Genomic DNA, 27,409 nt, shown 5'->3' on the forward strand with positions numbered 1-27,409 from the left:
GGGACACCAGTGGAGTCGAAATAATCCTTTCCTAATTTCAAATGAAAGTTTCAAGTGAATATATTTTTTTTGTTTGTTTACGTATTTTATTTTTGTGGAGCTGGGGATCAAACCCAAGGCTTCATGTGCGCTAGGCGAGCACTGTACCTCTGAGCCTCACGCCACCCGAAAGCAAAGCCAAAGCAAGTCCGCCTTGGCCTTCTGCACTCACCGGTGTGGCCTGTGGGTGGAAAGTCCCCTTGGGCTCTGTGACTCTTCCTGAGCGAGAAGCCCTGACGGCCCGTGTGGCATCGAGTGGCTTCACATGTGCAGAATGCCAAGTTCTCAAGAGCGAGGTGCCTGCACCTCCTGGGGACCAACTCTGCAGGCCCCAGTGCTAAGCTGTTGGGGGGTTCCAGTCGGAGGCCCGACGTGCGACTGAGGCCCTTGAAGGCGAGTGTGTGAGGACCGTGTTGAAATCAGCATGCTTCCTGAATGTGGCTGCCCGAGGGAGGGACTGCAAGGCTACTTCCTGGGCCAGGGAGGCTGTGGCTGGTCTGTGGGCTGCAAAACCAAGAAGGACGCTTGGAACAGCTGGCAGGCGGACATGATCCCGCGGCTCCTGTCCCTCCTCTGCTTCAGTAAGTGTCCCGGGGCCATCCCCTGGGCTGCAGAAAGCCTCCTAGTGGTGAGAGGTTGGGGACGGATAGAGAGAGGAATCACAGGGAAGAACTGGATCTTGCTGATGCAGGGGAGGCACGAGCTCCAGCCCGTGCCAACCTCCTGGTTTTGCTGAGTGCCTCTGCACCAGGCTGCCCGGGGATTTTGGTCTTCTCAATATCACTCAGCCTTTTGTGTAAGTGAAAGTGTTGAAGATAGAGACTTTATATCAGGGTCGTAATTAAAGTCCGATGTCAAGCGGAAGGTAACTGTAAAGTAGATATGATGCAGAGGAAACAAGGTCAGGGGTTCCGACCCTGCGCCGTTGCTGGCCACGGTTCTGAGCCTGCCGCCTGCTGTTTTCTAAGGAGGCAGTTAGCCATGACGGCAGTATAGAGAGGCTTGCTTCAAATGGAATTTCTTCCTGTTATAATCAAAAGTAATACAAGAGACATCAGAAGATAACAGATAACAGGTCTTTAAAAATATATTTTTTAGTTGTTGATGGACCTTTATTTTTTATTTATGTGGTGCTGAGGATGGAACCCAGTGCCTCACACATTCTAGGCAAATGCTCTCCACTGAGCCCCAGCCCCACAGATAACAGAGTTCTAAGGTAGGATTCGATACTTTACTCACCCTTCCTCCCACCTGAAATCATTGCATAGAACACCTGTGGGACCGGTGCCATACTTGGGGAACACCATTCTGTTCTATCCCCAGCCCCTAAAGCCCTGCAAAAGCAAGTTCGGTCCACTTTTACAGCTTAGGAATTTAATCTGAATTTGCGATGTAGAGTGATTGCTTAGGACTGAATTTCCACACACGACCATCTGAGGCCACGTGATCAGTGTTTCCACACAGCCACGGAGGTCCCCTGGGAGGGGCATGTATAGAAGGGGTCCTTGGTGTGTCCTGGGGGTATGAGAAGGGACTTGGATCTGGAGAAATCTGAGGAGCTAGAGTAGTTCAGAATGTGCCCAGCTGTGGGGCCAGAACGCAACCCAGGAAAAATGCCTTTAGAAACAAGTGGCGCTGGATCCCCCGAAAGCCCTGAAGAAAGCCGCCTGGCCTTGATGTGGCCTTGGGGTCCTTCCTGTCACTCTGATTCTTTGACCCCAAAACTTCAGATTCCCGGAGCTTTTCTTCTGTGAGAGGCCTAAGGAAGAGGTGTTCAGTTGTGTTGGGGGGACTGGGCAGGTAGCAGGGTGCCAGAACCTTCACTCCTGGGTGCACCAGTTGTAGGGTGTCAGGACGCTGTGTTCCCTCCTCTTTCAAGGTCAGCTTAACAGGTTCGTGTGGAGTGAACAGTGCTCAATAATGATTCTTGGTTTTTTTTATGGGATAAGGTCTGGCTGAGTTGCCCAGGCTGGCCTCAGACTTGCCACCCTCCTGCCTCCGATCCCTGAGAGCTGGAATTACAGGGGTGCACCACCATGCCTGGTTAATGATGATACTTTTTGTTATTCTTCCGTCTCTGACTTGGTGAGGGACTGATTCCGTGAACTGTTTCTTTGAGAGAGCTTCCCTGGCGGTCTGCATGGAAATCTCATTCCTTCTTTTTTTGTGGCTGAATAGTATTTCATTGTAGGTGGGATAACATACAGCTCTGTAGACACAGATCTAGGTCTAGAATGGGACTTTTTCCAAGGAGCTGGTTCTTGAAGTGGCAGAAGCAGAGAAGTCCCCCAATCTGCCAAATGCAAACTTCTCCTGTCCCTCTTCTGTTCGTCTGAGTTACCTAGTCTAGGTATCTCATAGGAGGGGCACTGTCCATGTCCTCTCTTCCTGGCTCCTCCCCCTGGTGCAATGTCCTCAAGGTCTGCCCACCATGGCCTGGCATGTCGACATTTCCTTGTTCGTGTGTGTGTGTGTGTGTGTGTGTGTGTGTGTGTGTGAATAACGTTCTATTTGAGGATGGACTACCTTTAGCTTATCCATTCCTCAGTCGACGGGCACTTGGCTATTTTCCTCCATTTAGCTATTTATTACTTCCCTTTTTAAAACATGAAATGTATTTTCAACTGATTCTTGTACGTAATTTTAGCACAAAAGCCTAGAAACTTCCTCCTTTTACTACTAAGACACAAAACTGTTGGCTCCATAGTGGAGGAAAAAGAGGAAATCTCTTTGGATTAGCCCAATCTCTTTATTATGACAGTGTCCACACTCAGGTTTGATGTTCCTTTGAAAGAGATCTTGGCACTCAGGCAGAACCAAGTCCCCCATGTCTGGGCACTTGGGGCAGGACCACTGTGAATGGTCACCTCTGTCAAGCCACCTTCACTTAGAAGTTTCTTTTTGCCTCAGTTGATGTCCGAGTCTTGAGAGGTGCCTCTCATTCAAATCACCAGGGGCATGTGGAAAAGTGCCCGGGCCCAAGCCCATCCCCAGGATCCTGACTCGTGCTTCTGGGTTGGCTCTGTGCACTGGACTTTCCCAGGTCCCCAGCCCAGTGGGCAGCCCAGGGTCAGACCACCCAGATGGAACATCCCACAAGTGCAGCTACCTGTGGGTGGGCAGGGCTGTGTTTTCCCCCTTCTGGACTATCTGTTTGGATTTTTTTGAGGCTTACACAGGGCACCAAACAAGCATGAAAAGAAGTAATGGTTAACACTGGGTCAGAAGTCCTTCAGATTTAGAGTAAAAGATGGCTCCCCTAGCCCTCCCCAAGAGCCAGTCCTTCACCCCAGCAGGTGGATATGATGGTGCAGTATCGGAAGCAAGGGAGGAAGATGGGGTGGGCCCATCCTTGTAAAATATGACTAATGCTAAAACTGAGCGTTGGTCTGCTTTGTGTTGCTGTAACAAATTACCTGAGGCTGTGGCTCCTGCCGTAGTGGGCGTTCTGTGGGTGATATCAAGTGCCCGAGGGAATCAACTTAGAAGGAGGCAAGGTGTATTCTGGCTTGTTGTTTCAGAAGATTCAGCTCAGGGTCGGTTGCACGTGGCCTTGGGCCTGTGGCGGTACAGTATATCATGGCGGGAGCCCGCGTTGGAGGAGGCTGCTCATCCCACAGTGGCCAGGAAGCAAAAGGAGACAGATGGGAAGGGGCCAGGGTCCCCATCACCCCATTCAGGAGCACACCCCCAGTGACCAGGCCTCAGCACACGAGCCTGGGGGGACGCTGCAGATCCACACTGCAGCAGCTCCCGTCCTGGTGGCTGGAAAGTCCAAACAGCATGGCACTGGCATCTGGCAAGAGTGCCCTGTCCTGCCTGGCAGAGAAGGGGCATGTGTGCTGGTGGGGGAGCTGGCCTGGTCCTGTGGGAAGGGCATCGACCTTCGCAGGCGCTGCCCTGTGATCGCATTGCTTCTCAAAGGTGCCACCACCTCGGGACTGTTCCCTGGGGACCTAACTAACCTCCAGCACTAGAGACTTTAGGGGACACACTCAAACCCCATCATGGGGCGTATCACCAGTCAGCCAACACGTGCTGCTGATGGCCGACCAGGAGCCAGGGCCTGGACAGACCTGGGGGCCACACAGAGACCTGCCTTCCAGCTGCTCCATCACAGCACCTCCATGGCCTGGGGTAGGGACACTTCTCTCAGCTCCTAACTATGACGACCAAGTGGTTTCGTCTTCATCCACGTCACCCGAGGCACCAGGCAGCCTTCTCTACGAGGGCTGCTCCATCCCGGGAGTCTACAGGAGATTCGCACTCCAGCACAGGGTCCTGAGGTGCTCAGGAGCAGTCATGGTCCCCCAGGCCTGAATCCCCCCAACAGTCTGCCTGGCAGGGAGCCCTCCCCCGGGGTCAAGGCAGGGGACTCGGACACTACGCCCCAGGCTGTGGCAGAATTGGTGGGAATATGTGAAACCTGGGGATAGAAGATGAGAAGAGAGGCTCTGTCCGATCCCGGGGAGCGCAGGTGGGAGCACGGGAGGCTGGCGAGGGCTGGAGGAGACCCTGCAGCACACGACCCTGCCATCCAGAGTGTGAGCCAGGGTTGGCTCAGCAGGAGCTTGGGCCTCAGGCAGCTCCAGGCAGCCCTCTTCCTCACAGGCTCTTTTGCAGGATTGTGTGTTGGCCAAAGAGACCCCCCAGGAGATGGTGAGTGATGCTTCTGCAGACGCTGCCGGGTCCTTGAGCAAGAACATCCCCAGCCCTACCCTTTCTCCAACTGGGCTTCTGCGACCCAGCCCTGAGCTCTGCTTCCTTCCAGGGTCCCTTCCCAAGCCCACTCTCAGCGCCTGGCCCAGCTCGGTGGTCCCCGCCAAGAGCAACGTGACTCTGCGGTGCTCCAGCCCTGTCCCAGGGATCCGATTCATTCTCAGAAAGGGACCTGATATTTTGGATTCCAGGCTGCCACTGGGTCCCACTAAGACAACGGCCGAGTTTCTTCTCACTGAGCTAGGACCCCGGAGTGCTGGGCCATACACCTGCGAATGCTTCTGGAAAGGGTTCTCTGGTGTGACCTCTCAGCTCAGCAATGTCCTTCTGCTCTTGGTCACAGGTGAGACAAGGGGTTGCCCAGAATAGCATGTGGTGACCCTCAGATGGACGGATGGAGGAGAGGAAGAGGGGGGAGGGGAGGGGCTGTCATCGCCAGAGCGTCTGGGGAGGGGCTGGGGCAGGACTGGATCCCTGGGCTTCATCCAGGACTGTGGGAGGGGCATCTCGGTCCTGATTCCAGAGCAGACAGTGGGGGAGGGGAGGTGTGGCGGGGACTTCCTGCCAGGCCAGGGGCCTTTCCCCAGGACCTCAGAGACCCCTTCCCTTGCAGGGTATTTGCCTAAACCTTCCCTCCAAGCCCACCATGTGGGCCAGGTGACCGCAGGGGGAGAGGTGACCCTGCAGTGCCAGATACCCAGCACCATGGTGCGGCCTTTGGAGTCTGCCCTCCTGAAGGCCGGGACCCCGTCGCCCGTGCAGCTGCACAGGCCAGTGGGGTCGGAGTCAGACTTCTCCCTTCAGGGCGTGACCGTCAATGACACGGGGACCTACAGCTGCATCTACTACCAGGCCAGGGCTCCCTTCTGGGCCTCGGACCCCAGCCCTGCCCTGGACATCCTGGTGACAGGTGAGCTCTTGGTCACCTCTTAGTCTGTGGCTTCTCTTAACAGCCTTCCCTTCCCCAGTTTCCTTTCCTCGGTGGCTTCTGGGCCTTGGTGACCCCTGCGCCGTCCTTCCACATCCTGAATCCTGCCTCTCGGGTTCCCTGCATCTCTGTGGGTCCGTGTGGTCCTGGGGATCGGATCTTGTTCTCAAGGACTCTCCATTTTCCACCTGGTTTTCCACAGCCTCCTGCTCCTGGTCTGGTGCAGGTTCTCCTCGGGTCTCTTGTCTCTGGGGCCACTGTTAGGACTGAGTGATCGTCCAGGCCAGCAGGTGGCCTCGCCAGCTGCCCTCTCCCCTCCTTCAGCTTTGTGAATTCTCTTTTGTGCCTGGAGACTGTGTGCGGAGTGCGACTGTTTTATAGTAAGAAATAAAGGTCTGGCCAGGGGCGGTGGTGCACGCCCGCCCGTAATCCCAGTGACTCGGGAGGCTGAGGCAGGAGGATCGCGAGTTCACAGCCAGCCTCAGCAGCTCAGTGAGACCCTATCTCTAAAAAAACATAAAAAAAAGGACTGAGGGTGTGGCTCGGTGGTTAAGCACCCCTGGGTTCAATCCCTGGTACCAAAAAAGAAAAAAGGAAAGGAAGGAGGTCAGGTCTTTATGGTCTTTATGGTCATTGGTGAGAGCCGCAGAGGGCTTCCCCGACCTGCGAGGGACTTGCTGTCTTCCCTAGGGACTCGGCCTGCAGGGAACCCTGATGCCCATGAGGTGGGTCTGGGGCTCCTGGGGTGGGCTGAAGCCAGGACCGGAGCCAGGGCCAACACCAAGCTGCCCTTCTCCAGGGCCAAGCCCAGCAGCAGGGAGGCCTTCCCCGGGGGCCTCCTCCGAGGGTTACACCAAGGGCAACCTCGTGCGGCTGGGAGTGGCGGCCGGCGTCCTGCTGATGGGGGTGGTCCTTGTGCTGGAAGCCTGGCATGCTGGAGGGGTGCCACACGCTCGGCCAGGTAAGGCAGCTGAGCACCGCCCCTGGCGGGCAGCTGCAGCGACGCCCCACGGTTGGACGGGTGTCACTGGTGAACAGAAACAGAAAACACTATTGCCACGTCCGCTTGTTTTTATTTGCCAATTTTATTTGCCTCCGTCAGTCTGGGAGGAAGAATCAGGTCATTTATTGTGCACTAAATACGTCCTCCCACTCCTGGTGAGATAGATGATTGCCACCAAGCAGCTGTTCGTAAAGATCCACTGTTCCAGCAAATTTCAGCAGCCTGGTGCTGCGCCACTGGCTAGAGCCACCCGGTGCTCCACCCGCCCGGGTTCTCTGAGCACCAAACTTACCCGGGGCCCTCTCTGGTTCTTCCGCACGGGTACAGATGGCAGATTAGGTAGACTGTTCTTTTCACCATGTGGGACTGTCTTATTCATTTTAGGGACAGACTCTAAATTGTTATGAGGTGCCAGTGAACCCCGGGTCATCGTAGAATTTAACAAGGAGCCGTCAGCCTCCATGACAGCTCGCCAGCACCTGAGGGGAGGAGGGGAGGCGGAGGGGGGGATACATTAGTGATCCTCTTCTGAACTCAGGTCTGTTCTTGGCACCCACAGGCTCCCCCCAGATCCCCAGTGCACCCGTGAATCCTGGACAAGTTGGGTCAGCTGGTCTGAGACAGTGTCCTGTGCCACCAGCTCTCCCAGCTCCTTGAATAATGGCTCTCTCTTCCTGACTCCTTACCTGGGAGAGGGACAGCCTTGGCACCCTCACCAATAAAGCCTTTTTATGATTATCATAATAAAACGTAGCAGCTCTTTTCTCTACTGACACAGCCATGCCACCTGGACCAAAGCCCATGTATGTATGGACATTTTCTGTGATCCCAATTCTATCAGTTTGATCATTGTGGCTTTATTTTTCCTTTTCCTAAGAGTGTACGTTGAGAATATAAAATATACATGATTTATATATACATATACATATATATATATAGTATGCATTTATACGTAATATATATATGCATCTCATCTATTATAATACATACTTATATTCCTGATAAGTTGCTGATTGGACATTTTATCCACTTTTATTTTTAGTTGAGTTCTTTTTTGGTGGGGGGCAGTACTGGGGATGGAGCCCGGGTCCTGGAGCATGCTTAGCTGAATTCTTTATCTTCTTAACTTTGCAACGTAAAGATACACACAATCTGGACACAAGCCCCTCAGCCCATATACGCTGAGAAATTATTGGTTTCAGTCCATGCCCTGCCTTCAGATTTTAACTTCTTTTTCCCTTTCTATACTGAGAGTTGAACCAGGGCCTCGCACTGAGCCAGCTCCCAGCCCCTTAACATCTTTTGAAAAGCAAGAGTTTTGAATTTTGGTGAAACTGAGAAACCAAGAATATTTTTCCTTTATGGGAAAACCTTCTGTGTCCTAGCTAAGAACTGTTTGCCCATCCCTTGGTGAAGGACTCAATTTTCTGGTTTCCCTTCCCAGTTTTCTGGTTTCCCTTCCTATTTCTGTTGCCTCTCTCCAGTGCACTTTGCCCTGGTGTCAGGGCTTGTCCGGCTGTCCCCTGTGCCTGGCCTTCTTCACCCAGATGTTCCTGGTGTGCTCAGGCAGCAGGAGGGCTGTCTAGCCCACCATCCCAGGGAGAGGCTCACCACTCCTGCTTAGGAGGCTTTGGGCTGCTGTCTGGTCAAGAGTGGCCACAGTTGATAGAGCTCTGGTTTTACAGCCAGTCTGGGCGAAGAACACCAAGGAAAATCAATCTCTCTCTCTCTCTCTCTCTCTCTCTCTCTCTCTCTCTCTCTCTCTCTACTAGAGATCAAACCCAGGGGTGCTTTACCACTGAGTAACATCTCCAGCCCTTTTTATTTTGAGAAAGGGTCTCGTTAAGTAGCCCAGGCTGGCCTCAAACTTGCAATGCTCCTGCTCCTTCCTCAGCCTCCTGGTAGCTGGGGTTGCAGGTGTGCACCACCACATCTGCTTCCCGGCCCCCCAGTGCTGGGGGTGGGACCCAGGGCCCCTCATCACATGATAGACAAGTGCTGTACCACCGAGCCGCATCCCCAGCCTCCCCTGCATTTTATTGACAGATAATTGACAAACAAAATCCTTACAAGGCTGTTGAAACATACCATCCATTACCATTAACTATGTCACCTTGCTGTGCAGTTGCTGGGAACTCCTCCTGACGGATGGTGACTCGATACCTTTGGAACATTCTCTCGCCTTTCCCCACTCCACCTTTCAAGAGAAAAACTGGATGCTAGCTATCGAAACTCCATATCCACACTCTCTCTTAGAATCTGGCTTGAAGGTACCCTTAACCCTGTAAACACACACGAATGAACATTGCCAATAATTGTAACCTATGGGAAGGTTTGGTTTAGAGCCCGGCTCACTGCTGGCACCTAATTGCATCTTTGCCAGCAACACTACCCAGTTTCTAATGGAGCATGAAAAATGGCCTCAGAGCTGGCTTCCCCCTCCTCCAGGGCAGCTGGTTCAGACAGAGGGGCTCCAGGGCTCAGGATGCTGTCTCCCGTCCACACAGGGGCTCACCTGGTTTGGGTTCCCTGCCACACTTTCATCTCCATCTAGAACCTGTATTGGAGGCGCGGAGAATCAGTGATCCTCTTCTGAACTTAGGTCTGTCCTTGGCACCCACAGCCTCCCCCCAGATCCACATTTATTTTTAGAAATAACACACACTGAACAGGACACAGGCAGAAGAGGACTCTGCCCGAGTTCCTACCGTGCCCATTCCTGAGCCCCATGGGCTGAGATGCCTGCAAGTTCCACAGGATGCCGCTCAGATCTGCTGCTGGGAGACTTTCTGGAGTATTTTGATGCTGATTCTTGTGACCATTTCAGGAAAGAGATTTCAGATATTCTTACTCCAGGGAAATGATACATTTTTAAGGTGATAGATGAGCTCCTCACTCTCATTTGGTCATTCTACACTGTGCTCCTGTACTGAAACATCACATTGTACATCATAAGTATATCCAGTTATTATCTGTCAATTAAAAATGAAGCTCAACTAATAAAAATTTAAAGCACTTTATTAAGGTGGGACTGACATGTAAAAAACTATGTATTTAATGTCTACCACCCAGTGAGTCTGGGGTAAACGCACACCTGTGAAGTCATCTCCACCAAGGACAGACACACATCCATCACTTGTAAGCCCCGCCCCCTTACTGTTATCCTTACTCTCTGTGATGAGCAGAGAGACCTGGTGATGTCTGAGAGACACCGGTGACCTTGTGGGTTGTCTGTGCAGATGCCGGCTCTCTGGTGTTGAAAATGTCCTGTGGTTATGTCACCACTGGGTGGTGACTGCGGGGGAGGTGGGTGCTCTGCTGCAGTGGGCACTCAGAGCCGCGGGTCCACGCTGGCAGATTCCACCAGGGGTGGAAGATATTCTGGAAAAGTCCTTGTGTGTATTCCCTGAGCAGCAGGGGGCAACCAGGGTTCCAGGAGCGTTTACCCGGTACGGGTATCACAGGTCATCCAGATATTTGGAAGCATGCTGTAGTTGTGTGCTGTGCCTCAGTTACATGCCAACACTGCCCCATTTTCCACAAGGGATTGAGCATCCTCGGATTTTGGTTTCGGGGCACCCTGGAAACAAACTCCCTCAGATAACAAGGAATGATGACTCTTTTTGGTGTGAAACTATAACTATCTCCAATAGCTAAAAGCAACAACAAAAAAATTAAAACCTCTTAATGAAGATGTAGACATATATAATACATAAATATAGTAAAGCAATATTTGTTCAGAATCAGTTTACAACGTTGCTGGGCAGGACCCCCAGGAGGCGGGGCAGGTGGAGCCGCACCCCAGCATCTGTGGAACGTGTGGTTACCGCTGGCTTCTGGCTTCCTGAGTCGGTTGCAAGAAGGAAACGCTGCACCCGGTGATGACAGATCCCCAGCACAAGAGCAGAGCCTCGTCCTCTGGTCCGGGCTCACGGGGCGGGAGGGGAGAGCGCTGCCTGCTCTGCCTGAAGCCAGGGTCCGGCTCGGGTGGAAAGAGCTATGAGCGCAGAATCCCTGTGGCTGCTCTGCTTCGGTAGGTCTCCAGTGGGCACTAGGGCTGGATGGGGAGTGGGTTCACGCCTGGGAAGGCGGAGTGCAGGAATGGATGGCCCTGCGGGGGGTGCATCAGAGCCGGGGCGCCTGGGGCTGTGCGCATCCTGAGAGACGGGAGCCCAGGCGCAGGGCTTGGGGACACCCAGCCTACTCCAGGAGAAAGGCAGTGCCCCGCAGGCATCTCCAAGGCTGCCCTCTGACTGTGCTCTCTTGCGGAGGGTGTCCCTATGGGCTACAGTGTCCTCAGTTTGAGCCTACCCTTATCAAAGGTCCCGATGCTGTGAAAAGCAAGGTGTGGACAGAGTGAACAGGGTAGCCCAGAGGTGCCCTCCTCCGCCCTGTGCTCGTTAGGTGGCTGCCGAACCCCAGCGCGGCCAACCTGGCATAATGGGAACTATTCTCTCTCAAGTGCTGGCCATGCCCATTCCTTACCAGGGTGCCGAGGGGCTCTGCTCCCTGCCCCTCTGCCTGGCTCTGGCACCAGCGATCCTGGGCATTCTTTGCCGTGTGGATGTATTGCTGCAATCTCTGCCTCTGTCCTTACTCAGCTTGTGTGTGGATGCCCCCCCCCTTCGTCTCTGTCTCTTATCCTCCACTTACAGGGACAGCAGTCACGTCAGAGGATGGCCCCACTTAGCCTAACTCTTCATGTTTGTAAAGCGGGCATACTGCTACGTCAGGTACAGTCCTGTCCACAGTTGTGGGAGCTGGAACTCAATTGTATCTCCTGGGGACACAAGTGAATCTTTAACACCCTCCTCCTCTGGCTGTAATACTCTTCCAGAAGCAGGTCTGTGACACAGGACGGGCCAGTCTGACACTGCTGGACGCTTTTAGACCAGCAGTGAGATGGGGACTTCTTTCCTCCCCGAGTGTGACCTACAAAGATGCAAGACTGTAGCTCCTACAGCCCTGTTCCTGGGCCCCTTCTGGTCCAGCTGGCATCCCAAGGGAGCCAGACAGGAACGCCAGGAGAACAGAGCCTGGAGTGTTGGCGCTGCCCGGCACCGATAGGCAAGGCGTGCACGTGAGCCAGAGCCACCTATCAGTCTTCCACTCTGTTTTATTTGGGGTGAACTTTTACTATTTAAATTTATGTAGGTCTTGACTAGACAGGGTAAGAACACCAATGCACATAAAATCTTAAAGTTATTACTTCCAAGTGTATGAGGTGGTGCCTTTGAGTCTGTACTGGTGACGTTCAGCAGCACCTTGTCAGGTTCCGGGACCCTCATCAGCTTGCAGGACCTTTGGTGCTTCCTCCCCATATGTTGGTCCCTGCTCCGGGCACCCACTCTGTCTCTCCGGACTCTCCTGTTCTGGATGTAGTATAAAATGGAATCAAACCCTGGTGGCCTTGGTGCCTGACTTTGTTCACTTAGCATCATGTTTCTGAGCTTCACCCACATCGTAGCATGAATCGTACTCCCCTCCTTTCTGTGGCTGAATAACTCTACGGAGAAGTGTAGATCTCACCGGGTGCTGTGTTCAAAGGACCTGTCAGACCGTAGCTAGTTTTTGGTAATCCAGTAGCAGGTCTTCTACACACTCTCAGCATTTACCTACAGCTACAATTTCTCAGGCGCCCGTCTCTTGCCATACACTTAACATCTGTACCGTCTCTGTGTGTGGGTTGCCATTCTCCAATGCAGAGCCGTGCAGTTCCCGCACTGTTTAGGGGCTGTTGCCTTCCGTCAAGTGGGAAGAGCAACACTGGACACCTAGCTCCCCAGCCAGGCACAGAAGCGCACGCCTGTAATCCCAGCAGCTCCGGAGGCAGGAGGATCCACAAGTTTGAAGCCAGCCTCAGCAGAAGCAAGGCACTAAGCAACTCAGTGAGACCCTGTCTCTAAATAAAATACAAAATGGGGCTGGGGGTGTGGCTCAGAGTTTAGTGCCCCTGGGTTCAATCCCCTAAACAAAAAGAGAAAAGAAAGAAAGAAACTAATGTAAACTCCCAACTACTGGATCACCAAAAACTAGCTCCAGGTTATAGGTACTGAAGAGAAGCTTGCAGAGAGCACAGCCAGGTTGACATGGGCCCCTTGACATGGGTCCTCCTGGAGGACAGTCCCCACCTACCCTCATGGCCATACCCACGCTCACACAGCTGAAGTCCTAAGGCCCTGCCTCTCTCCCTCCTCTCTCCCTCCTGGGGAGGCTGGCGTCTGTGTTCCGACTCCCCACTTGGTTCAAAACAAGGACAGACAGCCTGAGACAGTTGGTGGCTCCAGAGGCGTACTAGCTTCCCCCCGAAAAACGCTCCCGGCTGGTGTCCCATTCCCCCAGGGGCTCCTCAGGCTCCCTTCCCAGGATGACCTCAAGAAGGAGCAGAAGGGGGGCTAGAGCAGGCAGCTGGTGGGCCTGAGGGAGGGGCCTGAATCTCCAGGGAGGCAAGGGGTCCCTTTGAAGGAGTAGAAAACCCTCTGCACACCCCCACGGTAAAGAGACCTTGGCCAGCCACAACCTTGGAAAACGCCCGCCGTGCGAGGGGTGAGGGGGGGGGCCGAGGTGAGTGATTTCTACCTGGTGAAGGGACTGATCCTGAAAGCAAAGCAATCACCAGGAAGGGTTGTGGGCGTGTCCCTCTGTGCGCAACTTCTGAATGACAACAGTGAGGCTCCGGGAACTGTGGGGACTGACAGAGGTTAACCCTGGTTGTTGCGCTCTCTCCTGGTTGCACACGGAGCCAGGCGCACAGCCATCTCTCAATTGCATCCTCTCTTCCAGGGCTGTGCCTGGGCCTGGCAGACCAGGGAGAGAACGGTGAGTGTCCCGCGGTCCCCTGGGCATTCCTGCGCTCCACATTTTCTGGCCTTCTCCTCCAATCCTCCTGATTCCAGGAGGGGCTTCACCTCTTCCAGATGAAGAATTCAGTTAACTCTGAATTCTTTCTAGAGAAACTTCCCAGGCCCTCGCTCCGTGCCTGGCCTAGCTCCGTGGTGGAACTGGGGAGCAGTGTGACTCTGCAGTGCCGGGCTGGTTTCCAGAATGCCACCTTCATGCTGGGGAAGTTGCACGATCCCGGGTTCAAGCAAGAGCAGAGCTCAGCAGAAACCAAGGCTGAGTTCCCCCTGGCCAGCCTGCAGCCTGAGGATGCCGGGGGCTACTTCTGTGCCTACAAGACAGCGGCCACCGGCCAGTGGTCAGAGCAGAGTCAGCGCTTACAGCTAGTGGTCACAGGTGAGGGGGCGGCCTGAGATCACCTCCTTCTGCTGCAATGGGCTGGGGAAAAAGGAAGCCAGGAGCCAAGACAGACCTGGGGGAAGCCGGGGAGGTGGGAGCCGAGTGTGGGGATTCCCGGGGGGTCTTCATGATGCAGATGTGGGGGGGAGTTTTAGAAGATAATCAATTAATTAAGGGTTCAAGGTACAGGGAGGCTGTCAGACGAGGAGACACCTGCCGCTGAGACAGCTGGTGACTCAGTCCCTGGGGAGGAGCTCACTGCGCCATCGAGGTTCCATGGCAGGGCGCCAGGGCTACTCAGGCCACAGAGGGAGGGAGAACTTCGGGCAAGAGCCACCTTGTATTCCCATGGGAAAGAGTAGGTTGGGACCCACTCCTGTCCCAGGGTGCTCCTGGTGGCTTGCACTTGGTCCTGGGTGGTGGGGAGGGGGGCTGTGGTCCTGAGTATGAGAGCCCCGTGGTCCTGAGTATGAGAGCCCCGTGGAGCAGGGGGCTGGCCTGTGGCTCTGGATGGGGTGATTGGCACTGGGAAGCCAGAGCCTGGCCGTGGGATTAACTAGCCCAGCTGTTAAGGGGAGTCCCTTCAAGGCCACCAAGGCCCCAAGGCGTGTGGGGCCTCTCAGCCCTGGCTCTTCCCCTCCCTCCCCATCCTCCAGGATCCTGGCCAGCACCTTCCCTCTCAGTCAGTGCAGACCCCGAGGCTGCTCCAGGTCACAGGACGCTGCGATGCCTGACTCCAAACAATGGCTCTGAGTGCCTCATCACCGCTCTGCTGAGAACAGGCACCCCAGACCCCGTACAAGTCAAGGAGGGGAGAGAAAACCAAACCGACTTCACGCTCCGCGAGTCGAGCGAGGACAGGGGAAGCTACAGCTGTGTGTACTACCAGTGCGACTGGCCACACCTGGGCTCCTCCCGCAGCAGCCGCCTGGAGATGCAGGCGACAGGTGAGGATTCAGGGTGATGATGCTGACTTTGGGCACGGGTCCAGCATTTTCTATGCTCCAGACTCTACAATAAGCAACTTACCTCCATTAGCGTGTTCAGTCGTCTCTTCCTGTGAGGGTGGTTTTTGCTTATAGAGATTAGGGGTGACCTCCTAGGTACACAAAGATAATTAGCCTCACGATGCTGTTCAAACATAAGTTTAAAATTAATTTCTATTAATGCCAAAGAAAAGCCAGAAAGAATGACCGGTACACTCTGAGGGACGTAGGGAAGGTGACCAGTGGAAGGTGGGGCTCAGAGAACCCACCTCAGGGAACCTGTTTCAGGCAGGGGGCAGGAAGGTGAGGAGAAGGGATAATGAAGACAGCGGAGGGAAGGTACTCATGGGAGGTGGCTGCATAAGCACCTGAGATCTCAAGGAAGGGGCATAAGGGGTGATTCTTTTTTGCATTTTTTCATCCATCCATCCATCCATCCTTCCTTCCTTTCCTCCAACTATCCTTCCATCTATCAGTCATCTTCACATCATCCATCCATCTATCTATCCATCCACCCATCCATCCCTTCTTCCAACTATCCATCCATCCATCCATCCATCCATCCATTCACCCGTCATCCATCCATCCATCCCTCCACCATTTTGTCTACCAATCACTCAACATTCTTCTTCAAGTGACCGAAGTTGCTCCCAGTAGGAGAATCCCTGGGGAACCTCACAATAACCAGCGTGTGTACAAGTAGCCACGTATCCACATCTGTGGCTTAGCTTGGACTTGGGACTTGAAGACAACATTTGATTTTTGATTTACCCCTTTGTAAGGCTCAAGATAATTGGTGCTCCAACCATGTGTTCCTCACCCTGAAATTAATTTCCTATTCTATCCCTAATAACTTTTTCTCGAAGTCTTAAGAATTTTTTTTTAATCCATACTTTAGACCTAAAGTCGTGGTGTTAGGTTGCCAGGTCCCAGCTGTTCGCTGGCAGATTGTCTATTCTCCCCTGATCCTCTCTTTCTCAGCTGCCTGTTATGCCAACAGACAGGCTATACTACCACTTTTCAGTGATTCAATTATTCAGACCTCCTTCTCCATTCAGAATGTTTGTTGCTTTGCAAACCACTTTCTCATTATTGCCCCTCACCTATTACAAAATGAGAACATGAATGCTTTTGTTACAGAAGAAAATAAATTAAAAGTATACAGCACAAAATGGCTGTTCATTTACCCTACAAACCTAGATACTTTGATACGTAGTATCATCAGTAACAGATCAGTTCTCTTGGCCAATAGGAGCATACATCATTTTTGGGGGGGAGAAAAAAAATAAACAAGAACAAGATATGAAGCTTATGTTTTTAAAAAAGTAATAGATAAACCAGGTGTGGTGGTGCACACCTGTAATCCTAGCTACTCATACAGTAGATAATTACAGGTATGGTGGTACAACCTGTAATCCCAGCTACTCAGGAGGCTGAGGCAGGAGGAGGCAAGTTCAAGGCCAGCCTGGGCAACTTAGAGAGACTCTGTCTCAAAAAAATAAAGGGACTGGGGAAGTGACTCAGTGGTAGAGTGCACCTGGGTTCAATGAAAAAAAAGTTATAGATGGAGAATAAATGATAACTAACTAACCCACTAACTAACCACAACTCTAGCAGCTTACAACAGCCGTTTATCCACGCCATGGTGTTGGTGGGTCAGGAGGCCAGGCAGCACCTAGCTGTTTCTCTGCTCGGTTTCCCAGGCTGCGGCCCAGGCGTCAGGCCGGGCTGGGCTCTCATCTGGAGGCCTGACTCCTCTCCATTGCTTCTCCAGAGCCCACAGGAGAGAGGCAGAGAGAGAGAGAGAGAGAGGGAGAGAAGGTGAGTCCCCTAGCAAAACAGTCTCCTGTGGACTAATGTCACCACTGGAGGGACATCCCATAACCTTTGCATATCTGTTGTTAGAAGCAAGCCACAGGTCCCCGCACTGAAGGATGGGGGACAGCACACAGGTATGCACACAGGAGCTCAGGCTCATGAGGGACCTGGAGTCTGAGCCGCAGGCATGGAGGACAGGAGTGACCCGGCCATGCTGACCTCTGGGGAAGGGCATCCAGGAGGGAGAACAGTAGGAGCGAGTTCCCAGAAGTACCCATGTCTGGGAACGGTCGGGAAGCAGAAAGGAAGATGGAGAGGGGAGAGCAGGGTGAAGGGTGGGGCCCGAGGGGCCTGGAGCAGGAGCATCTGACCCGCCCACAGACTCTGCTCTGAGGCACTGGAAGCCCAGGCTTTAAGGGCCTCTGGCTCTGGGACAGCAGAGGCTTGGAGGAGCACAGGAGGGTGCTGGCAGCTGCATCTCAGGCAACGGGACACTTTATTTTAACATATTTAGTTGTCAAGGCGATAATGATTATCACGGTCAGGTTACTGAGCACATCTGTCACTGCATTCCTCGTTAGTCCCCAGAGCTTGTGCATCAGAAACCTTGTGCCCCTCCCACACACATTCACCTGAAATACACCAGACACAGAAAGACAGACGCTGTGTGAACGGAATCTAAACAAGGCCAGCTCCCACAAACGGAGGAGAGTGATGGTTTCCGTGGCTGGAGGTGGGGGGCATTTCAACTTACACGGGATAGTGCTACTGGACGTGGGATGTGGACTCACCCTGACCTGTATTTCAAGATACATATTGGTGCCAGGGATTGAACCAAGAGCGCCTAGCCACTGAGCCACATCCCCAGTCCTTTATATTTTTTTTTTTTTACTGAGGTAGGGTCTTGTTAAGTTGCTTGGGGCCTCGCTAAGTCACCGAGGCTGACTTTGAACTTGCAATCCTCCTGCTTCAGCCCCTGAAGCTACTGGGATTCCAGCTGTGTGTCACTGCCCCAGGCTTCAGATATACATTTGAGATAGAACTTACTGGTTGTGGTGCTGGGCTGGATTCACTGTTGCAGAGATGCCAGAAAGTACGGGGTGGTCCTCGAGAGTTGGCTTTAGAATGTGGGGGCCCATGGTGGTCTCTGCTGAGGTGGGAAGATGGACAAGGAGAGAGACGGAAGGGATGGGATTAGTAATGCCATTCATAAATGTCACTTATTGAAGATGATTTCTAACTCCGGGAGGACTGTGGCACGGTGAGGACCGTCTCTCTTCTGCTTCCCAGAGAGGGCCCGAGCCCCTCTGCAGGATCGAGGACTTAATGCCTCAGCATTCCCATACAACTTTGTGATTCCTTTCCTTGCATCCTGTTTCCTAGATGAAACTGATGGACCTGGAGCTCCCTCCACAAAAACAGGTAAGATTGTTAGAAAGGAGGTGATTTCCCAATTAGATCTGCTTCATGGGACGGGGGATCCCCTTTGCTTCAGAGCACAAGAACTAAATGCCCACTTTCTCTGGGTTATTGGGGGAAGTGCTGCCTTTTCTGGGGCAAAGATCTCTGAGGCACTTACAGGTTCTGGAAATGCTGGTGGGTAAACAGCACAAGGAGCATCATCCGCCATGTCACATGGTGATAACTGCGGTGGAGCTTTGTGAGGAATGAGGGTGAATCTGGGGACTGTTTGGGGTCTGGGACCTGTGCGTTGCAGTGCTTTGGGAAAATGTGTGATTGAAGCCATTTTAGAGCTCTGAAATTCTCAAAACCAAGAAACTATATTATGTTCTTTTTTTTTCCCCCATGAGCAAGTGACTAAGAGTCTGTCCTTAGAGTTTCCCCCCAAAATCAGGGCTGTTGGCTGCATGAGGCTGGAAGAGCTGGCCCAGACTTTAGCGGCCCACTACGTGCTTAAGCAACCTTTCTTTCAGCAACTGAGGACCTTCCTGTAATCTGCCCAGTGGCGAAACTGAGAATGGCATGGCGAGAGAGTCTGTGCTGGTGACATTTATTTTGGGAAAGGTACCCCCCAGTGTGCTCTTGCGGGATGAGCATCAGTCTTGAATAGGGTTGGATTCCATGTTAACAGACTTGGAAATGACTGCTGCTCCAGCTTTATGGACGCAGTTGATGCCAGGAATGTTTTCTCAAGGAACTCTGAAATCTGAGAGAGCGGAGGAGTGTGGAAGTATCGGAAGCAAGCAGGCGATCTCATGAGACGTGAGAGGGAAGACCAAGAGCAGCTTTGAGCTCTTGGATGATTCATTTCCCTTTTTGTTTTATTGACATATTTTTCCTTCTATTCACTCTCGTAAAGTGCGCCATTCAGTAACGTTTTGTGTCTTCACAAGGTGGTAGAACCATCACCACTACCTAATTCCAGAATATTCTCACCACCCCAAAATGAAATCCCCTATCCATTTAGCAGTCCCTCCCCCACCAGGCCCTGCCCATCCGTGATCTGCTTGTCTGCCTGTCTGTTTCTGAGCTCAGCGCTGGGGGTGGAACCCAGGGGTGCTGCTGAGCTACATCCCAGTTCTTATTCTTTCATTTTGAGACAGGGTCTTGCTAAGTTGCTAAGGCTGTCCTTGGACATGCCACCCTCCTGCCTCGGCACCCTGAGTCTCTGGAATTCCAGGCGTGTGCCCCTGCCCTGACTTTCTGTTTAATTTTTGGGAACTGCCAAGCTGTTTCCATCGTAGCTGTGCGATTTCACGTTCCCACCAGAAACGGGCAGGTTCTGTTTAGCTCCACCTCCTCGTGAACACATGTTTTCCTCTTTAAAAAATTATAGGCATCCTAGGAGGTACAGATATGAATTCTTAAAACATCCTTTCTGAGTTCAAATTTATCTGGGCACAGTTCTAAAAAGAATAAAATACCCTTCTGACGTCCCCACCCTGCATTGTCACCTCAAAGCCTCCAGAAACGGACCCTCACACCAACTTCTAGGTGAAGAGCTTCACCACCTGCCTCTGACCCGGGGCCGGCTTCCATGTGGGCACCTGAGGCTTTACTCGTACCCGGCTCAGGCCGTGCCACTGCTCGGTCGGGGGATGCCAATGTTGTGGACACTTTGTTGCTTGTTTGGGCCATTTGGAAATAGTGATGTGAAGCTTGACCGGGCTGTGTGGACACCGCAGTGTGAAGCCAGGTCGGTGGCTGTGGGGCCACGTGGGGAGGGTGATTTTGCAATGATTCACTTCTCATTTCTTAGGAATTGCCGGTGAAAGAAGCCGTAGTCCAGGAAGTGGGGGGGACGGCCAGGAGGAGGTGAGGCAGCAGACTCTGTGCTTCCACGGACGGTCCCAAAGGTCCGGAACAGAGGTTCTTGTCGGCGTCAGTGCAGCCCTGGAGGATTCCTGGGTGAGGGTCATCAAGAGACAGGCTCTTAGGGACACTGGTGGGAGGTGACACAGGGAAAGTGAGATTTTAGGGGACTCAGGACGAGGCCTGGGAGGGAAAGAGGCTAAGCAGGGTGGCCATCACGCCCTCAGATGGCATCTCTAGTTGTCTTCAGGGAGGTGCTGGAGATGGGGCGTCACAGCACAGGGGCAGGGAGCTGGGGTGTTGACACTCCCACAGTGATGGCCATTGACCAAGGGAGCCGTGGCGTTCTGGATTCTCCCAGGCAGTCGCCCAGTGAGGACACAGTCACCCGGCAAGGCCAGCTGGGGAAGGGACGGTCTGCAGTGTGCAGTCATGGTGGGCTGCAGGGGAGCCCGTGGCATCTGATATGGGGACGAGATGGGGGGACACAGTCATATGACCTCGTCTTTATCCTGCATGTGGCTGCAGCTTCAGACCAAGTGCTTTAAAGTCCTGTTAGGCATGATCACCTGCCCACTGCCCTTCTTCTATTTAACCAAACACTAACCTGCTCTGGAAAGAGAAGGGACACTTACAAAGTCTGCAGTCCCTGCACTACTTCCTGCTCATCAATTAAGAAGAGCCTCCCTGGGCTGAGTGTGGTGGCACACACCTGTCATCCCCGCCACTGGGCGGGCTGGGGAAGGAGGGCCAGAAGTTCAAAGCCAGCCTGGAAAACACGACTAAATAAAAAGGGCTGGGGATGCAGCTCACGGGTAGAGAGCCTGCATCACATGCCCCAGCCTGGGCTCAGTCCCCAGTGTCACACACACACACACACACACACACACACACACACACACACATCCCAAGAGGATGCACGAAACATAAGGAGATCAGATAGCTCCGTGATGGGTAACAGAGGGTTGGCTGACAGAGGTGATAGCTAGGTAATAGATACCAGACAGATGACATAGACTGGAGGCAATTCAACGTGTGACATCTGAGATAAAAAGATTCGAGGAAAGTAGGTAGGTAGAAATATACTTAGAGATGGTGGAGAGATAACTAATAGATACCTGTATACCTACATAGAGGACAGATGAGACCTCAGGAGTAGATGGATGATTCCACCTATAGACAGTGAGGTGACAGGTGGGGGCGAGTCTGGGACAGTGACCCTGGGTCAGCGCACAGGACAGGAAGTTGTGAAGGCCTCCGACCTGGTTCCACACGTGGCCACAGATGACCCTATATCCGGGAAACATTGCCAGGCCGGTGCTCACTAATGAAGACAGCGGCAGGCTGCCCCTGTGACTGTGGACTCGGTCTTCAGCTTCTCAGCCTCTGCTTCCCAATCCCACAGGCCTCCCATGTCTGTTTCCTAAACTCTCAGGGACAACAAGGGGCTGGGGCTGGAGTGGGGCCTGCTCTTGCAGAGCTCTGGGAGCGTCCAGCGTGGTGGAGCCGCACGTGTGCCCTGCAGCGGGGAGTGGGCTGGATTCAGAGGGCGCACTGTCACTTCTAGAGACTCAGTGTCTTGTGTGTGGCCTGGGGGGTCTCTCTTGAGCACGGTGTGCGCGGGCATGGGTGGGCTTCTCCACCGTGCACTCACTCTGCTCCTGGCAGGACCCTCCTGAGTCCTCTCAGCCGCTCCGTTTTTACTCCTGGAATCACATCTCCTTCAGGGTCCTGCAGCCCCACCCTGAACGCCCTGGGAGCCCAGGTCCCCCAGGCCCTGCCCATTCCCAGCCCCATGAGCCCAGGGAAGAGCGTTTGAAGTGAGAGCTACGACCATGTCTGTTGGTCCGGGCTCCTGAGAGCAGAACCCAGTGTGCACGGAGACTTATTTCCAGGAATCGCCTCATGGTTTGGGGAACTGGCCAGTCTGGAAGCCGCAGGCTGGAGATGGGGACGCCGATGCTGCAGCTTGAGCCAAAGACCCTCGGAGCCACCACCCCTTCCTGCTTGGGGACCTCCGTCTTTTCCTCTGAGGCTGTAACTGCTGGGCCGAGGCCCACCACATTTTGGTGGGTGATCTGTTCTGTGCAGTCCTGAAATGTCTTAGTTGAAATGTCGATCCCAGCCACAGAAGGCCTCGCAGGATAAGACAAAGGGTGGCCAGGGGTGGGGACGACCCCCTTGACACTCTCCGTCTAGAATCCAGTTTCCTACACACCCAGGCTTCTGGCTGTGCTCGATGGCACCAGGATTCTATATGAGACTCAGAAATACTGTGGTCGCAAAGGGTACCCCCGGGCCCCAGGGCTTGGCCTGGGCCTGCGGGTTCCAGAGTTCAAAGGGAGAGGAGCGCCTAGGAAACTCTTCGGACCTCACAGGCTTTTCTGTTTCATTGTGGTAACAAATGCATGACATAAAACTTAGCGCTTTTACTATCTTCTACCTTTCTTCTCCTAACTACAAACATTTACTCCACATTCTTTTTTTCTAGATGTATGATTTTTTTTAATGGCCTAAATTTCATTTTATTTGGCTCTTAAAGGACCATTTGGTCTTTTGCTTTTCTTAAAATAAAACCAAGTTACAACTACATGGCACAACTAAAAGGGTGATCTATGATCTGCAAGTTGATTATTTTTTTTAATTATTATTCTTATTTATGTATGACAGCAGAATGCATTGCAATTCTTATTACACATATACAGCATTTACAGAACATTTGTTTTTTATATCTCTGGCTGTATACAGAGTATATTCATACCAACTCGTGTCTTCAGGTTTTCTGAGGAATCTCCAAACTTTCCAGAGTGGTTGCACCAGTTTGCAATCCCACAGGCAATGTATGGGCGTGCCTTTCCCCCCACATCCTCGCCAACACTTATTGTTGCTTGTATTCTGGATAATTGCCATTCTGAGTGGAGGGAGCTGGAATCTCAGTGTAGTGTTAATTTGCATTTCTATAATTGCTGGTGATGTTGAACATTTTTTCATATGTTTGTTGGTCATTCATATTTCTTCTTCTGTGAGGTGTCTGTTCAGTTCCTTTGCCCATTTATTGATTAGGTTATTTGTGTGTGTGTGTGTGTGTGTGTGTGTGTGTGTGTGTATGTGTGCACGTGCTAAGTTTTTTGAGTTCTTTATATACCCTGGAAATTGATGCTCTATGGGTGCAGGTGGCAAAGATTTTCTCCCATTCTGTAGGCTCTCTCTTCACATTCTTGATTGTTTCCTTTGTTGTGAAGAAGCTTTTTAGTTTGATGCTATCCTGTTTATTAATTTTTTTTTTAAATTTTACTTCTTGTGCTTTAAGAGTCTTATTGAGGAATTTGATTCCTAGGCCCACACGATGGAGAGCTGGGCCTGCTTTTTCTCCTAGTAGACACAGGGTCTCTGGTCTAACCCTAGGTCCTTGATCCACTTTGAGTTCCTCCAGACTCTTAAATCATTCGGTAGGTGTCTTCTGAATTAAGGATTCTGTTTTTAAGGATATCCATTTTGTCACCCTTTGTCACCTTCCTGTAGTCAGATTACACTCTTGTCATCCTCTGGGCTTGAATTCTGGCTCCAACCCCATGTGAGGGCTGGTGTCCTGGTTTCCAAGGGCACTTTCTTTCTTCTGCAGGATTTAGAGAGCTGGGTCTCCCTAGTGTTTCTTTCTTTTTCTTTTTAACCTATCACTCATGTTGACTGTTTAACGCAGAATCAAGACTCACACACAACATCAGGGCTCTCCCTTTTCTTCCACTGGCCGTGGGGACGTGGCTCAGGGGTCCCTGCTGCATGGAGGTCCTGTCTTGGGCACCTGGTATTACACCCCCCCGCCCGTGCCCCACGCAGTGGCAAACCCAGAGCAATGGTGACTAGCCGGCCACAGCCAGCCCCAGGGGTCTGCTTCCTGTCTGGTTTCTTGTCTGCAGTTTTTTTCCCTCTCTCCAGAACCTTCTAACTTCATTGTCAACTCGCTGCACGTAAGAAAAGTCAGAAAATACTTGAACTTGTGAGCTGTTCTCAGCCAGAAGAGTTAGTGCGTCTAGTCCATTGTGTTTCCAGAAATAATAGCAAGCTGCCTCCTCGTGTCGGGGGCTTGGGGAGGGGTAAATGAGTGGGTTCAATGTGCCATTTTGAAGGCAGAAAAAAAAAATAAAGTGATTCTTGACTCAGGTGCGAGTTGGGACTTTTTGTTCATCAATGATTGTGTCTCACATTGCAGTAAGTTGGCTGAATGCTTATCCCTTGTGGTTTAGATGGCCCCAAAAGCTCATGTGTGAGACCATGCAAGAGCATTCAGAGGTGAGATGGTCAGATACCAGTGGATTAGTCCACTGATGCGGACTAACTGGGTGGTGACCATAGGCAGATGTGAGTGGCTGGAGGAGGTGGGTCCCTGGGGCAGTGCCTTTGGGGTTTATATTTTGTCCCTGCTGAATGGAGCTCAGAGACAGAACAACTGCCTGTTAGGAGCAAGGCCCTGGTTCCATACCAGGCACCAAAAAATCCATGACCGAATGGATGGATTAAAAGTTCAAAATGGAGGTAGTAAGTAGTCAATCTACTTATGTGCTTACCGTGGAGGTGAGGAAGGTGTACACACAGCAGCTAGTGCAGAGCTGGCTCTCAATCAATGACCAGAACAATCAATCGCAGAGGATGGAATTCCCTGGCGGCAAGGCACGTCCCAGGCCTTTGCCTGGGTCCACGTCTCCTCCCTACCATTCAGCAAAGCGGCTGCCACAGCTCCCTCACTCTACAGGGAGAGGAGGCGGGAGGGTGGGGGGCGTCCCAGCTGGGGAGCCAGGCGCCAGGCCCCTGGCTGCTTGTGTCCCAGCAGACTCTGCCCACCCTTCTCTCACCAGACCTCAGAAGCATCCTTGCCGTCACCTTCAGCTGCCTGGCCATCGTCCTCCTCCTCATCTGTGTCTTCCTGGTGGACAGGTGGACGCGGCCAGGTGAGCTGGAGGCCGTTCTGCCAGGCCGGGGTGGGGACGATGAGAAGGCCTCCTCAGGAGGGAACCCCTCTCTGCTCTTTTCAGACGCGTCGGGCGGAGACTCCTCCAAGAGGTAGATGGACACAAGCCCCCGACAAGGCCTGTACCCCACCCCTTTCTTCAGAGACCCTGTTTGCACTTCAGGGATTGGCGTCCAGCCCACCCAAACCCCGCCCCAGCCCACTGTGTGCCTTTCCCCTGACCTCTCCAAAGCCCGTCTCTCTCCCCCCCAGAAGCAGCCATTCCAAATGTGACAAGCAGGAGACTCCAGGTGAGTGACACAGAGATGGGTAAAAATCATGGAGAGAAAAACCGAATGCCTGAAAATTGATATTCTCTCTCTCTCTCTCACCTACAGATTTTGCTCACCTGGAAAATTCACCTGTCCCCGTGAGTGCTCCCCTCAGGAATTCCCAGAAGCTCACTCACTGCCAGTGTGGGTCACGTCTGCCCCCTGGTGTACCCCACACTCTGCTTTATGATGCCCCCACTCACCCAGGTGACCGGAGGCCAGCCGGCATGGTGTTCACCCCGTGAGCCTGAGTCCAGAGCTGCTGGGTTCCATCCAGGGTGCCCCTGTTCACCACCCACGTGGTCTTAGAGTAATCACGGGATCCCCAGGGGTTGGGCTTCACGCCGGTCCCCATACCTGGTGGATATCGCACCCTCGTTTTAGAAGGCCTGGGGGACTCAGCAGGATCGCAGACGTCAGGTTTGTCAGTGTCTCTGTCCCGGGGTGGGTATCCCAGCCTCACAGAACCCACGGTTGGTCTGCTGTGCGGTTTTTTTTTTTTCTCCTTTTCAGTTCTGATCTGGTCTATTTGCCATGTTCAAATTTTGGCATTTAACAGATAGTTGGAGGTAGAATTATTGTAATGATGCAATATTTCACAGCCAGTGGCTGCAGAGGAGCGGTTCCTCTCCTCAACCCTGGGCCTCTGCGGCAGGACACCCCACCTCCCCGAGCACAGCTGGGAGTGGGCCGTCCAGCTGAACCGGCACCATGTCTGTTCTTCTGCTCTGCCTAATGCAACCAGCACCAGTGCATGTGGCCCCTGAGCATGTGAAATGCAGCCAGTGGCACCGAGGTCCTGAATTTCAATGCAACTTAGATGAATGTGGATTTAAGTAGCCCTCTGTGGCTAGGGACCACATTGGACCACCCGGCTCTACAGACCCTCTGTATCCATCTTCAGGAAGTGACCCATGTTGAGCTGAACGCCGACATACCCTCCGAGGTGGCTTCTGTCTCCGCTGCGGTGCCCCCAGCATCTCGAGAATGTGCAGAGCTGGAAGTGTAGAAGAGGGGGACGCGCTGGGGGAGGGATTAGGAGCACTGTGGTGATTGGGAATGCGGAAATCCACTTGTCCCTGCGGCCCTTGCTCGTAGCCACATCAATAAAAGAAGTTTCTCATCTCAGAAGGATCTGGCTTCTTCGTGGATTATCAAGAACAACAACTGGACCCACTATCTCTGCACACAGTTCTCCCTTGAGCAATTCAAGGAAATAACCCAATACCACTGACCCACTGTCAGCAAGTAATTAGTGATCACCTCCAGGAGAAACGGGGAGAAGAAAACGGTCAAAGGGATTCAGCTCAGTTCCATGGCCTGTTTTACCCAATGAGCGGAAGATAGAGAGTTCAACTGTGCGTATTACTGACGATTATGCAAAGGTAGAATGGATGGGCAGGTCACAGATCTAAGGGCTCCGTCATAACTGAATGGTCTTACTTTTTTTTTTTAATTTGCTTTTGCTTTTCTGAGACAGGCTCTTGCTATGTTGCCCAGGCTGGCCTCTAAGTCCTGGGCCCAAGTGGTCCTCCCACCTCAGCCTCCTGAGAGAATGGTCTTTCCATGTAAACTCAGCATGCTCAATGGAGAGGGAAGACAAGATAATTTAAAGTGTATGTAAACGTTCCAATCAGCTTTCGGAGAGTGTCTAAAAGGGGCAGAGAGGCCAGGTACATCTGCCGCACCTTGCTCCATGGGCTCAGGAGATAACAACAAAAACATGACATTTCTCCTTTGGCTTCCACACCTCTCAGACACTCCTGGATGGGTGTCCGTGAAAAGCAGAGTGTGATGTTAGCAGGACCTCGCACACGGGCTCACAGCCACCAGGGGGTCCGTGGTGGCACCTCAGGAGGAGAGTCATCTCAGAGGCCATCTTGCCTAACACCTTGCTCAGGTCCCTGGTGACAGGTGCAAGAGCTGGTGATCTGAGTCAGGATTGTTCTTCCAAAGTCCAGCAGGTACCAGCGGCAGACTCAGCTCAGAGCCCTGACCCGCTGACTCTGCACCAGAGGACAGAAACCAGGGCCAGAGCAGGACCAGAGTGGTGCTGTCAGCTCTGGCCACAGGGCCTCCTCTAGGCCAGGCAGCTAGGCCATCGTAGCTCAAGCACAGGTGGCTGCG

General features: G+C 52.7%; 1 protein-coding gene across 1 annotated transcript; it reads left to right on the forward strand.

Moving 5' to 3' along the window:
* Window positions 1-3,564: 3,564 nt before the first annotated feature.
* LOC308637324 (immunoglobulin superfamily member 1-like) lies at window positions 3,565-27,223 on the forward strand. The gene is made up of 12 exons (XM_081273636.1): window positions 3,565-4,698; window positions 4,811-5,101; window positions 5,372-5,668; window positions 6,486-6,647; window positions 13,473-13,508; window positions 13,641-13,925; window positions 14,585-14,875; window positions 18,116-18,154; window positions 24,859-24,951; window positions 25,036-25,063; window positions 25,224-25,261; window positions 25,349-27,223. The coding sequence occupies exons 1-12, from the start codon at window positions 4,479-4,481 to the stop codon at window positions 25,525-25,527; spliced, it is 1,959 nt and encodes a 652-aa protein (XP_081129762.1). The 5' UTR covers window positions 3,565-4,478; the 3' UTR covers window positions 25,528-27,223.
* The last annotated feature ends 186 nt before the right edge of the window (window positions 27,224-27,409 follow it).

Source organism: Spermophilus citellus (assembly GCF_964194105.1).
Source record: "Spermophilus citellus genome assembly, chromosome: 18".
Lineage (NCBI taxonomy): Eukaryota > Metazoa > Chordata > Mammalia > Rodentia > Sciuridae > Spermophilus > Spermophilus citellus.

What these genes read in the sequence shown, in the direction of transcription:
- LOC308637324 (XM_081273636.1), top strand. Translation starts at nt 4,479, where the DNA reads ATGAGAAGAGAGGCTCTGTCCGATCCCGGGGAGCGCAGGTGGGAGCAC. An exon ending in GGTGCCACACGCTCGGCCAG is followed by an intron (nt 6,648 to 13,472) that starts GTAAGGCAGCTG and finishes CCTCTCTTCCAG; the next exon opens with GGCTGTGCCTGGGCCTGGCA. An exon ending in AGCTCCCTCCACAAAAACAG is followed by an intron (nt 18,155 to 24,858) that starts GTAAGATTGTTA and finishes TTCTCTCACCAG; the next exon opens with ACCTCAGAAGCATCCTTGCC.